General features: G+C 40.6%; 1 protein-coding gene across 7 annotated transcripts in view; it reads right to left on the bottom strand.

Moving 5' to 3' along the window:
* PRICKLE2 (prickle planar cell polarity protein 2) overlaps nucleotides 1-14,946 on the bottom strand; it is a 215,061-nt gene that overhangs the window by 25,684 nt on the left and 174,431 nt on the right. For all 7 annotated transcript variants that reach the window (XM_069966928.1, XM_069966926.1, XM_069966929.1 and 4 more), the window contains 2 exons: nucleotides 8,129-8,242; nucleotides 2,215-2,352 (listed from right to left, as the gene is read on the bottom strand). In XM_069966928.1, coding sequence (XP_069823029.1) covers nucleotides 2,215-2,352; nucleotides 8,129-8,242 — 252 coding nt within the window. The remainder of the gene's footprint in view (nucleotides 1-2,214; nucleotides 2,353-8,128; nucleotides 8,243-14,946) is intronic.

The raw sequence follows: 14,946 nt of genomic DNA, 5'->3' as shown, positions 1-14,946 counted from the left end.
CAGCACCGAGCAGTAAAAGGTAAATGGCTGATGGAGAAGCTGTGGACGGGGCAGAAATTAGATCACTGCAGTATAACGGCGAGAAATAAAACCAGATTTACAATTTAATCCCTACAAGTCTAATGCAGCGCTGATACATTGTTACGGAAATTATGCAAATTGGTTTTAATTGCGATGTGGAAAGAAGCAGCCACATTTTCTTTAAATTAGAAAAAGTAATATAAGCAGATTATGCGCCTGGGGAGAACGTCGGGTCATTTAGTAATGTCCTCATGTCCCCTCCGGCTCTAATTTATGACTTGATAACTAGATTATTTTTAATGCATTAGATAAATTTTTTTAATGTGCAGATACACTGGCCCAAAAAATAGGAATATTCCCAATGACACGTACAGCCAACATGTGAGTTTATATTTTAAATCATGGTAAACTGTGGACAGTGACAAGTAACCCTGTAAATGTTATTTGTTTTGGGGTCCCTCACCAGGGTCACCTAAATGTTCACTAATATTTTTTAGAAGAATTTTTTCTTTTGTTGTGTCTGTTTTATGTTGTCAATTCCTACACAAATCATGCTTAAGCACCTTATCCTGGAGCCATGTGTTGGGCGTTTCTACTGTTTATTGTGACAACTGGGTGTTATTATTCCCCCACTCAATAAGGTTTGTTGCTAGACAGTCTTAGGGTATGCTCACAAAGACATTGAACATGCTGATTTTCTGCATACAAATCAGTGTATATCACTGCCCAAAACCTATATGCCATTGGTCCTTCAATTATTTAATGGAAGCTTCAGAGGTGGCCAATCCCCCCTCCCCCCATGCTGCTCATGTGAACATACCCTAATGCTCTCAACACTGGTAAGTCAATACCAGAGGGTGTACAGACTTGATATAGGCAATGGTAACAACCTGTGCCCTATTTATTTAGAATTCAAGTATTTTTTCTTAGACAGACATGTCAGGAGATCTATACTAAAGAGTTGGTCTCCCGTCTCTTCCCCTGAAGACAGATGTCAGAGGAGAGAACTGTTGGGCTTGTTGGATTTCAACATGCCCATTCACTTTGTTCTCAGGCAGATATGATAACAGGTGTCTGGCAGCAGCTTTTCCTCCTCTGTCCAGAGTACATGCATGCTTGGCTCAGGGGGACAAACATTTGTCCAACAGCTATCAAAAATGTATGACCTTCATTAGGGCCCTATTCCACTGGACGATTATCGTTTGCATAATCGTTAACGATTAACGATCTCAAACGACCGCTATTGCAAAAGACCTGAAAACATTCACTCATTTCCATGGAACGATAATCCTTACTTATGATCGTAATTGTGATCGTTTTTTCTTCGCTATTTATTTGCTATTGCGTTCGTATCTATTGCGAACGACCGAGCGATGTCTTATTCAATGCGAACGATTTGTGAACGTTTTGCGAACGAGCAACGATAAAAATAGGTCCAGGTCTTATAAAGCGATCAACGATTTCTCGTTTGGTCGTTAATCGTTAACTGCATTTCAACCGAACGATTATCGTTTAGATTTGAACGATTTAACGATAATCTGAACGATAATCGTCCGGTGGAATAGGGCCCTTACTCCAATTCAAAGCTAAGTTGGTTTGCGGAATACGTTCTTTATCAGATAGAATGTACTCCTGTAATCTTCAGTAACTGATCAAGTCTATAACATCTGGAAGCAACACAGGTTTAACCTTTTGATTCTAGAAACACTGGATGCACCAATGTTACTGGAGATATATTGCTTCCGGGACAATTGTCAAAGTCTACAGTTGTCTCTGAACTTAATCCCTTTGATCCAGGAAATTGACTGACACATGGGAAGACCTTTCTCACAAAAGTAAAGAGTAGAAGGTGTCAAACACTTGCTGAAGGTGATGCAGTTGAAGTTCATCCATGGTAAGACAATTCTGAGTCTTAGCTATGAAGAATGACATATCCCTGTAAACATGCCCTCTCTATTCATTCACCTTACATACTGTAATGCACACTCTATTACATTTCAGTCCCCTGGCTCTGATCTCAGGACCCACAGCTGTAGGCGCCATGGCTTGTTTATGGAGACAAGTCTATACAAGTTCCATTGCTATTTTGTCTTAGAAATGTCCAAATATATCGACAAGAGTCAGAATCAAGGAATAAACTGACCAGTACTCAACCATAGAGATAATGGTATACTAAACTCTTCATTGCTTTACCTGTTCACAGATGGCACCGGTCATGGTCACCGGAAAAGGCCTGACATTCCCTCGTCCCAAGTTCTCTCGTTTTCTTTGGTTGCTGAACAGCTTGAGCTCCCTCTTCTCTTCTTCATCCAGGGAATTGCAGTAGCGAACCTGAAAGAGAAAGATTTCAGCTCTCAAACCTTCTGCAATTATATGATTCACTGAATGTCAACGACCCATACCTGTCACCTACAGAAATTTCAAAAGTTTTAATCAGTTGGGGTCTGAATGTTCAGACCTAAACTCACTGCTAGAGCAAGTTGTGATTATAGGTCAAAACACTTTCTCCTCAAGACAATATTTCTCTAAAAATTAACTACGAATAAGAAAACACATCAAAACTGTATAGAATGTGAACTGTTACCCATGTATGAGTCTCAGCAGTTCACCTGGTTGAACTCCAGCAGCCTGATTTGGTTGTTCTGATTGGGTAAACTGTGAGACTCCACCCCAATTATCTGTAAAACCAGATGCATCATGGGAAATGTTGACAACATTAAGAACCTATATCAGTGAGAATACAGGAGTCAAGATGGCTGAAAAACAATGCCTGCCACATCAGCTAAGACAGGTAAGCACAAACATATATAAGAATCTCTACATTTACATTTTTCTCTAATAATAACATATGCTGCATTATATAGGCAAAACATTTCTGTAGTTATCCAAGATTTATTCAAGATTTCATGCAGAAACAGCTCCACCCCTAGTTTGTGTGTTGTATTAGACTTAAATAGAATTGAGCCGCAAAACCCACACCTCAACTGAGGCTGCATTTTTTCTGGAAGAAAGTGGCCATGTTTTTTTAAGCCTGGATAACCCCTTTAAGGCTCTATTCAAGGACAGAGCTTACTAAAACCATATAAAAAAGAAGGCAACCATGTTTGTCCAATCCTGACCCACCCCTTAAAGGGCATGAATGCACCTTGCAGAATTGGTGCACATATACTTTATCTGCAGACTTAGATAAATGATAGGCCTCCAGTTGTCACTGTGCTGAATACTGAAGCATTCTTTTTTATACGTATTGTCGCCACAGTGACACGCAAAAGAGTTAAAAAGACAATACATATGTTAATAATGAATGTAAAATCAGAATTTTGTACACTACAGCGGTTTCATTTACGTATCTTATTTTGTATCACAGGGCAATGTGCCTAAACCAACAAGGCATGAATTCAAATCAAATCTGTGTCGAGACACTAAGAATTGAAAATTAAGCTGCAATAAGACATTACGCTGGCTTTTACCGCTGAGAAAACGTCTCTCAATGATTCATATTAACATTTTCCAGATAAAGAACGTGGCTGGAATAGGGTATCCAGCTGCTTACGGGCAATATCATATTTAAACCATCATTAGTTTTGGGTGTTTCCGAAGTTTAAGAATTGCATTAAATAACAAAAAAGTATGTGCTCCGCGTCCTGTACATATAACAAGCTGATGTCATCATCCATTTTATAGACAAAACAGTCTTATCGGATGCTACCAATAAAACGCCTTTTTTACAATTGTTGCATCTGCAGTAAATAATGGTTAGATGTGATAAACAGTATTCCCATATGGATGAATAGCAGAATTCTGTCTGCCTGCAGCCACAACTAGGCCAAGCTTTGTAGCGTACAGAAGATAAATAAATCACTGAGTTCAGTGGGACCTATAAAAATCAGCCTTCTGTAAGCTTCCCCTAGTGGTGACTGTAGGCAGACAGAATTGTATTGTCTAGCACATATCTTTGGCAGTCTGGTGGGTTAGGAAAATGAAAGGGGTCTTACGAGGTAAGATACCTTATCCTCAACTCACAGGATAGGGAATATGTGTCTCCAGAGACAATGACTGGTCTGCTCCATTAACAGTAAAGACTCGACCCCAGTCAAAATATGACTGTTTATATAGTCAAATGTTTCTTGGGGTACCAAATATCAAAAATCAATGGTCCTTGATGCCCAAAACAACCAACCCAGGCATCAAAAATGTATGGTTCATGTTGCCCCAAATAACTAACTCAAGTATCAGAACTCAATGGTCCCTATAACAAAAAAAAAACTATTCACTAGTTCATGGTGGCACAGGTTAATGAAGTCTTAACATGCTTCCTAAGATGCACTAAGTACTACTAGCAAATAAGTGACTATTAGATATGATCGAACCTGAATGATCACTATTTAAATCCTGCTAACTGGAGAAAGTGGATGCATCCCAAGGACTACCTGGAAAACATGTATACAGCCTATGGCTATATATAGGTTTTCCAGGCACTCCTAAGGCTGTATTTATCTTTTCCAGGCAGCGGGATTGAAATGCTGATTGATAGGGTTTGTGCGAAACCCAAACTTTTCAGAAAGTTCGATAATCTCTAGTGACTATTCATTTTGCAAAGCAATGAGATGGAGGTGGAGTTTCACTGTTTTATGGATGATGAACAGACAGGAAAAAAATGTGAACTTATCTAAGCTACTCACAAAAACCAATGACACTTCAAATACTGCAACAGGTGGGACAATATGTATGACTGCTTGACTGACATGTTTTAATGTGGAGAAAATTAAGCAATCTCCCCTGCAGAGAAACGTCAAAGGGATGAGGTTTAAAACCTTTTGGCCATGAAAGCCAGATACATGGGTTTATGTAACACAAGGTTGATCGACTTAGAGACAAGGATGAGGACACAAACTCTTTTTTGAGTTAAGGAAAATGGCTAACTAAAATATACATAGGTTGAATGTCTAAAATCTAAGTGTATTTAAGAGCCCATATTCATGAGGCCTACACACCAAGGCCACTAAGCAAATGTATATTGAGTGTGGGCATAAGATAACTGGAACTCTACAACAGATAGAACAAAGTCTATTCTAGTGTATTATAGAAAGTTTTAGGTACTATATTATGATGAAGGGCCTGGAGTCAGGTATAGGTTTAGTTATTTTTGGGTGCATAGAACACTAGAAAGATGAAGGTCCATAGCGCATACAAAAGTAAAAACAATTTGTCAGGATGGTATCTTTGCGGAGCGTTATGCGTCCCTCTGCTCGTGCTGTGCGGCCGAGAAGGCGCTGATATTCTCTTATTCTGTTCTGTGTTTTGTTTTGCTGTGTCTGAACACTGGTTTATTTGCTCTCTTTGGGAGACACACCCGACTTCACCTGCTGAGTTCTGTCTGGCCATGTCATGGTTAATGTGTGTTTTGGTTCTGCTGTTACTGTCAGGTCTTCCTGCCAGTGGATCTGTCTTGTTCTCAGGTGTCTGTGCTTGGAGATCAGGGGGATGGTCCAATTACATTCTGGATCAGAACCCTGGCCTCCTATATAACTAACCCAGTCTGTGCACTCATTGCTGGTTATTGACTTAGTCTCTGCCCGCTAGTATCTTCTGTGTATTTGCTATCTCTGATTTTTGCCTTATTCCTTGACCTCCCTTGCTTGCCACCTGCCCTTGACCATTTTGCCTGGACTTTGACTACGTTTATTGGATTGTGATTTTGTACTTTTGCTGCCCGATTGTTGTGACCCGGACTGTTTACTATTCTTCATTGTGTTTGTCTGTCTGTCTCTCTGTCTTGTATTTGTGTTCCACCTAGCCAGTGCAGGGACCGTCGCCAAGTTGCTCGTCACCATCTTAGGGCGGATTGTGGCAAGTAGGTAGAGACAGTGGGCGGGGCTGAGTCTTGTCCTGCTGTCCGGTTCCTAACACAACATATTTTACATTTCCCCATCATGGTACACCGTGATAGGCCAAAAATTCTAGTAGTAATCCCATAACATGGAGATAGATGTCAGATACAGAAACTGAAGTATGTATAGAGATAACCAGGCAGAGCAAGACAACATGATCTGGGTTCCAAGCTATGAATAAAGTGGACTCAAAAAACCTCTTTACACTATGAGACTCCCAAGAGGTAAAATATATGGGTGGGAGATTGAAGCATACATATTAGTCATAGCACACATATTTCAAGATGAACAATATGTCAATATGCGTATTCCCACTAAATTATTGTATAAACACACTTGTGTATGAAGTTCTTTTGTATAAAAAAAAAAACTATGCAGCATATGGATTACATTAAAAATGCAATGGAGAATAATAACATTAATGTTCATGAAAAAATAGAAATCACAAAAATGCCAACATATGGGTTGAATTTAATTATCTTAATTTCATTCCAAGATCTCAAAATCTGAATTAACCCTTAGGAACAAACTGCATATGGAAACCCAGTTGGAGATAATTTTCTGAGTCATATTTCCAATCTTTCGTTTTATCTTTTTTGCTTTTATCCTAACCCAACTTTTTGTAGTATCTTCATCTATTATTTACATTCTGGAGTGTGGCCAGGTTTGTTCAGATGTGTGCATCCAAAATTACACTGATGCAACCGCAGTCCTTTCCCAATTATCTCTCTGCCAAAGTCTACACTGGTGGGACGTGCAAGAGGCTATGGAATGAAATGGGAAAACATGATATGGGATCTGATCGGCTATAACCACAATACAGACAAAACCAGCATGTTGCCCCCTAAAGCCCACCATTCTACATGTCAGAAAGTAGCCATATTTCATTTTAAACAATTAAAAAAGACACAAAAATCAGCAACTGTTTTTTATCCAACCAGATGAAACCAAATATTATTTTCTAAAATTACAGAAAAATACTGCAGTGCATTTCACCATCCAGACAGCCTATGTTAAGTTACCAAAAATGGCTCTGTTAAATTTTTATTTATGTACATAACAAATCAACTGAGCTGACCAAGGGTCAAGAAGCCACCTCAATCTCCCCAAATATGCTCATGTAATAAAAAGCAGATATTAATAGAAATGCCTAAGTGGAAAGTATATCCTAAACTGTAAACATATGGAATTCATAGACAGGACTGACGATCCTATTAATCATCAGTAGCAAACACTTAGGGAGGGCGAATAATGTTACAGTTGGGAAAATCTAGATTTTTTAAAGCGTTGTAAAAAAAAATCATAAAGATAAGTTGACCATGTGAAGACAACGTCAAAAACATGTATGCACAAATGACTTGGAGGGCCCCAAGAACCAAAACAGTCTCAGACAAAAGTGTCCTTGTTGTCCATGGCAGTCGGTAGGAGTTGAGTTTCCATTTCTAAACTGCACTTAAAAATGAAATGTGGTCTACTTGGTTACTATGGGAAAGAAGGCCATTATTCAGATACTTGAGCCCCATAATGTGTTCCATGCATCATTAGGCCCCTAATCTATTAGCCTAATCTAAAAGTGTGTCATGTTCTGGAGAATGTCAACATGGGCAGCCAACTGTTCTCAGTAGGCACAGCATAATTCTTCATTTGTTCTGTGGTGGCACTGTAGGGGATTTGAACACTTACTGCCAAGTTCCCCCACAGGTTACAGGGTCGATCACAAGGAGTCTGCGCAGCATGAGATCCTGTGATTAGCTAATTATCTCATGGAAAATAAAGATTTCTAAAAAGATCAACCTCTACAGATGGATGGTGATGCAATCCTCCATCCTCTATTTCATAGAGAATTGAAGGATTGCTTTTTTCCCACATAAAGATCATACAGACCAAATAACATTTCCACTATTAGGTGTTAGATGAGCGAACCTGCCAAAAGTTTTCATTCACACAAACCTGAATGATCACCATTTCAGTCCCGATACCAGGAGGTGGTGAACACAGCCCAATGCCGGCCTGGAAAACATGGATACAGCCATAGGCTCATCTTTAGCTCTTCCTACAAGCAGGTCATAGACCATTTTGTATTTGGCAACAGATGCCATGGACCACTGGCTAGCCTTATTAATGGCCATTACATCATATTAGGATGGAAGATGCCTTAGTGCTGCTACAATAATGGGGAAAAAAATTGAAGACTTTTTGGATTTATTGTTACTTACTTCATTGTCATGGGGAGGCAGTTGGTGTAGCAGTTGTTTGATCCTCGATTTCTCACCGGGGCTGTTTACATAAGGGACTTTATCATCGGGTAAGCAGCTATAATATTGGTGAACCTGGAAACACAAAGACAGGTGATAAGCATTCGAAGGACCCGGACATGAAATTTTCTGTTCATATATCCAAGAGTAAAACCAGTTTAGGGTCTGTTCACACGTACAGACTCACTGCGTAAAACTCGCACAGAACTCGCATCAAACTCGCATGAAAGTAGCTGCGTTTTTTGTGGTGTTGAACTTGCCTGTGAAAATCATGTGAAAATCAAAACGTGCATGTAAAAATTGCACCAAATACGCAGCGAGAATACACATACATAGACGATAGCAATCAGTATCACTGTGGATTTATGTGCGAGAAACTAGCAGTGATAAATACGCAGAGTCTGTACGTGTGAACAGACCCTAACAGTGCAAAATTCTTAAGGTTTTAAAGCTCAAAAATAAACTAAATGTAAAAGACAAAAACCCAAATAATTTTGTTTTTCCACGGTATAAATCTGCTTGGCCACAGTTATTACAACAGACAAAGCGTCTTGCACAGAATCAGGCTACATTCCATCAGGACACATGAAAAATAGATCACTGGAAGGAGCCAGAGTGTTTTTCAGTAAGCCTATCACAAAATAATGGTGGTAAAACATCTAAAATGTCCGGATGTGTGAGCCCAGGGCAGAGAGCTTCAGGCATAGGATATAAGAAAAACTAAAAGTTTAAGTAGCAAGTGTTAAGAATGTAATCCGACTATTATTACCCTTTGCATATTAAAGCCAAGATGTGTACTTAAAGGTGTTTTATTTTTATTAAAAGGAGACAAAATAGAAGAAAATGTATAAAAGCAAGCTGCATAGCTACCATAAGTGAAGACCACGCCACTGCTATGGAACCCATGAGCCCCTGGCCCTTTAACTGTGAGCGCTTGCGATAAACATTAACAGATAAATGAGGGAGCGCTCCGATTGACAGAGCAAGAAGCCATTGGCTTCCTGTTCAGCCAGTAGTACTTGTGGGCGGAGGCAGAATTGCACTTCCAACCACAAGAGCCCCCTCATAAACTGACTCATTTGGTTCGGCAAAGGCCCCCAATGCCAGCTCTCTGGCACACGAATGACAGCACTTGCACGTTGGGGAGCTAGGAGAATGAAGGAGTGCCGGGGGACTGTGCTGGGCCAGGTGAGTATATGTGGGGGCCCATATGGGATTTATGGGTCCCTGTAAATTTTTTTTGTTATGGAGCCCCATGAATTCTAGCTACGCTACTGATAAAAGGCATTTTTTGCTACATTAGGGGTTATCCAGGGTTATAAATATGGCGAGACTGTACAGCCACCACTGCTGCCAGTCTTACAATGTCTAGTTTCCGCTATTTAACTACTTGCTGAGGTGGGACACCAGTGAGGACAGTGACTGGCAGAGGCCCCATGCTTGTGTAAAGATGTCACCAGTTAGCGGTGAGCAGCCAAGACTGGGCAATGGGGATCATAGCAGCTGAGTATAGGTATGGTCATTTAAAGGCTCAAAGCCTGAGGCTGAACTACTGGAAGATTATGTGTCCCATGACTGTCCTCATGGTTGGGGATGCACAACCAGAATTCGAATCATAGGCAAGAATGAACCCTATGATCATTCTCTTTTATATGCCTATGAAATCATTGCACTTGGGACCATACAAGGTCTCCATAACAATAGAGATATCAAAACATATCATGTCATCTGAATCTTCCATTAGTGCCTTTCCAGGCTCTAGGCCTCCAATTAGACCAATACAAATGTAATACTATGTGTAATGTTTGCCTAAAGGAGAAGGCTCCCGACCATAGGACCTTCACTCTATGAAGATGCCAGGGATCATCTTAAGCAGTTGCCAAGTTATTAAATAAACCTTCCAATATTCTGCAAATACACAAATTAATATAGTCATCGCTGCTTTAGAATTGTGTAAATGTAAAGAAGATGTCAGCACCTGCCTGTACAACAGCTGTTACTGCTTCGTCTTGGCAATAAATATGTTGTCTGCATCTCCACCCACACTGCAAATCCCTCAGAGTTTTCTTCAACAATTTGCTAAAATGATTAGCAGATGAAATCTGTTCAAAAGCTTGTTTTTCTGCTGGGCGTTCGTACGTTTTAAAGTGCGTGCATTCGTCGCATACGGAAGAGGTAGATATTTTATAGGCCTGAAAAGTCAACCTAGCTCATCAATCAAACAGGGCATCATTAACGTCAGGCTTTACAGATGTCCATAATGCACCTCATATAGAGCGTGAAACAATTCTATGCTTCCTGGTACAGGCACTACTCATTTATTCATGGACAGGTAGGTCAGGAAAAGACTATAGGTTTCCACCTTTCATTTTCCAAAGAGTCTGTGAGGAATGAAAGGTGGAATCTGATTGGTTGCTAGGGGCAACTGAGCCGGTTTCACTTTACACCATGTTTGATAAATCTCCCCTCCCATCTTTTAAACTGTACTGCAATGCACTTGGTGACGGCCAAGTTTTTCCGGGACTGACGAAAAATAGCCAGGGGCAGATAGAGGGAGGGTAAATAAAAGCTTAGTGCTCGGTGGCAGTGCCCCAGTGATCATATCCCTTATACTGCGCACAGGATCACTAAAGTCAACCATCCGCTTTTGCAAGTCCACTCCCACAAAAAACATCCACTCCCACTAAAGACCCCCCACCACTACCACTCACGGAGGGGGGAAAAAAGTTGTAGGACTGAAGGCCAAGAGCCCCTCCCTGATATGTGTTCTCTACACCACCATGTGAAAATGTAATAATAAGATCTTGCAACTAAACTAATCCAAAGTGCAGAGGTGCAGCTACAGTATGTCACATCTCAGGAATTCCCTCTCTGTGCCCAATCTGTTCCCAGAGCCTGCTGTGCCAGCTCTCAGTCCTGCTAGTCTGTTAACCCTTGATAGATATATAGCTTTTACAACTATAAACGATTATATCTTTACCCAAATATTTGATGGAGCGCCACGTATATTGAGAACAGGGGTCCCCTAATCCTTGCTTTGCAAGCAGAAATAGTCACTTAGAAGAGGTGACAACTTGGAGAAGTTACTGCACCAACACATGTGCATTGCTCTCCACTGAAGAGTAAAGGGAAACAGCTGAGCGATTTTTAGATGTTTTCACATGTAGACCTTTAAGGGTGCCATGAAAAGGAAGCAGGCCAGGAAGCATGAGGCCACGTCCACATATGTGTTGTCCTGCTGGTAGCCCGGGACCTGCAGCTTCGGGCAGCACCACGGATGTGCACCCGCAGCCTGTCAGAGGTCACTGACCCCTTCATTCAAGGTCCATAACATGTTCGAATGTGTGAATGGTGCCATAGAAATAAATAGGTCCACATATGTCCGCAAATGGGGACAGATTTAACGGTTGTGTGAACAGGACAGAAATGGGAAGGAGTTTGCACTGCCCAGGACAAGCATGCTGCAGAAACAGGGAGTTTTGCTATATATATATATATCAATATCTTTTTTTAGTTTATCATTTTAAAATTTTAATTTATTTAATATTATACAGTACATTGAGTTGCGGCAGTAAGCGGTGACACTGGCTCCCTGCTGCCACCAACATTCATGTTAGAAACTGCAATGCTTGACCCCACAACTCTACTCTGCCTCAACACAGCGCTACTGATACAGGACCCCCCGGTATTGTTTATGCTTATGTATCAATACACTAAGGAGACCGGTTGTCAGTAGTGCTATGTGTGTGGAAGCCTCTGCAGAGTGAGCTGTTCATACTAAGGCCACTAGTTGTCCCTGCTCGCAAAGGTGGCACTGTGCCAGTGCCAGCCCTGCAGTTCCCAACACAAACGTTGGTGGCAGCAGAGTCGCCTCCTACTGCTTCCACTCAACGTGCAATACTATATATAACTCAAAAGTATAAAGTTAGTAAATATAACAAAAAAATATATTTTCTCTCTGGAAATTATTTGTAAAAATGAAAATATTCCTAAAATCTTTCAATTTTTAAAAGGTAGTCTACTTTGGTAGATCTTATTTTGTTAGGTGGGCCCTTGATAAGCTATTTCCCACTGGGGAAATCTGGAAGGAAGTGTTCAATATCCCTGCAGGGCCTGTACAGGTAAAAATTAGGCATTACATAGGGCTCAAGTAAATCGATGGCATGTCTGTGTAATAGCAAGACCCTGCCTATAGCTGCTTATTACTCCAGCTGTCGATAAGGGTTGTGAGCAGGTGGCTTCCTTTACTGACTCGGACTTCCCTAACAGACTTGCAGATAAGCTGATAAGTGCCATGTCTTCATATCCTATCAGCTTTCCTAGAGAAAAAGATTTTCCAAGTAACAAGGAATCATTTTACCAATTCCATTCTAAGGCTAAAGTGTTAAGCAATGTTATTTCCATTAACACAGCAGAGGGCTGGCGACACACAGCTTTCAGGTGGGTGCGGAGGAGGGATGGTAAGCAGAAGTAAGTGGCCACATTACCTTCTGTATGCTACGCTGAAGAATGAATTTACTGAAAAGAGTTAATATAAATGCTCAGAGAGCAGAATTAACAGTACAAAATCATGAAAACTCTTTCTATCAATAAAACATACAGATGTAGTCAAATACTCTTCACATGGCTTCAAGCCTCAGGTTATTTTTGTTTTATTTTTTTTTTCATTTCAAGTACTCAAATGCAAGAAGAAAGATGATTTGTAGAAAGCAATTCTTGATGTGCTTTCATAGAGGCATAAACCCCTGAAGGCAGCCCATGGTTCTAAAGGACCTGTCTCATTATGTCCCACCATAGTAGGCAGCCACATACATATAAATCAGGGCCTCATGTGTCCAAAAGCATGCCTAAAAAACTGATCATATGCCAATATTTCCAGTAATTATAGCTGCGCTATCCTGAATTTTTAAATGCCCTCTGGGCAGAAAGCCAGGCTTTCTATTTAGAATTGTTTATATATTTATTTCATGAATGGCACGTGTATTTTGCAATCATTTGTACTGTTCCACTAAATCAAAAAGAAAAATTAAGCAATTTTGCTAATGGCAATTTAGCTCTTTCATAGACTAATGCTTCACTATGGATACAGGTTAAAGCAAATCCCTTATGTGTTGTCTGATTTGCCAATTGTGTTACTCCGCTCTATCTGCCCTTTTCCTACAGGCTGTAGGTTAGTGGTGTCAGAGGAAGTAGAGTCAAGGCCCTTTAAAGGTGCGTTTACACGAAATGATAATTGGCCCGATCGTACGATTAACGATGTCGGAGTAACGATTTTTTTTTCATAACGATCAGCATTTAGACGGTACATTATATCGTACGGAAAATCGTTTTGCGATCGCTTAAGCCTCTCTCACACATTGGTTAAAGCAGCGAACGACTGTTTACACGGAACAATCTGCTAATTTTTTGTGAACAACGAACGACGATTTGAGAACATGTTGAAAGATCAAAATGAACAATTTCTCATTCGTCGTTTGATCGTTCGCTGCGTTTACACGTACGATTATCGTTCAAATTCGATCGTTATCGTGCAAACCTGCACGATAATCGTTACGTGTAAACGCACCATAACACTGGTCCATTATCGGCTGAACGAACATTTACAGGAACACTTGTTTCTAGTAATCAACAAGGGTAAGAGGACCAGTGATCACCTGGTGAATGAACATGTATGATGGCAGATCACATCTTTTGTGCACCTGTCTAATTTATCATTATTGTCCGCACATCACCCTACATAAACAGGTCATAAGCAGCCAACAACAATAAACTTAATAAGCAGGGAGATCCAGGGATAGTTCATGTGACCTGGCTATACAACTGATCAAGCCTTGTGAAGGTCGATCATCAAGACTGGCACTTATTATCTGTAGCCCCGTCATTTGGAGTTCTTCCGGCTCGGCTACTGACTGCATACACTTAAATTGCAGTCAAAGGCCGAGCTGGAGGCACCATTTTTGTGGCGCATCTTACTGCCCGCTCCAAATGATAGGTACCCTATAAGGAGACTTAAAACATGATTGCCGGATCAGACTGCACCCATGGTTGTTTACTGTCTGTAAGGCTGATTTTACACTCATATGGCAGTCGGCTCAGTTTCACTCCAACATAGTAGCAAAGCGACAGAGGGAAATGGATCTTTGAACTAATCCCATTCATTTGATTCTTGTTTCCTTGTGCCTGGCGTTTTCAACAAAGGATAGCTAATGAAAAAAAAAAAATAGAACGCCTGATGACAACTGATGCCTTTTTGTGGCCTGAGTTGTCATCATTTTCTGGTAAAAGAAGAATGCAGGACTACCTGATGTATGTAAATCCGGCCTAACTATGCATATAATTAATATCCCAAAAACTTATTTATAGTAAGGTTCCTATACACTTAAGTGAGCAGAATGACTCTGGTGGTGTACAGAGGCCTCCTGACTTTTCCCATCTGGCAATGCCGGAGGAGAAAAGAATAAGTCATGATAAATGTTAAATATATACGACTAAACTATTTTCAAATAGATCCCAATAAATCCCGATGAAACCCATTGAGTTATAATTTGTATTCTAGTTCCAATTCAGCCTACACTATGTGTGACAACAAAGGCGCCAGAAACCCCACAGCCCTTTCCTCTGTCACAGATTCGGCCACATCTGACAGGAAAAATGGCTGACGGACAGCTTGTGCAACCTGTATGTCAATAGGGTCGGTCGGGGGCCAGTTATAAATGGAAACTAAGAGGCAAATGTGAACAGAACCTTAAAGGGCAGTGACTGCTTTAATAAGCAGTGCC

The sequence above is a fragment of the Dendropsophus ebraccatus genome, chromosome 4 (assembly GCF_027789765.1).
Source record: "Dendropsophus ebraccatus isolate aDenEbr1 chromosome 4, aDenEbr1.pat, whole genome shotgun sequence".
Taxonomy (NCBI): domain Eukaryota; kingdom Metazoa; phylum Chordata; class Amphibia; order Anura; family Hylidae; genus Dendropsophus; species Dendropsophus ebraccatus.
Note: the sequence above shows the minus strand (reverse complement) of the source record. Positions and strands in the feature narration are given on the sequence as shown.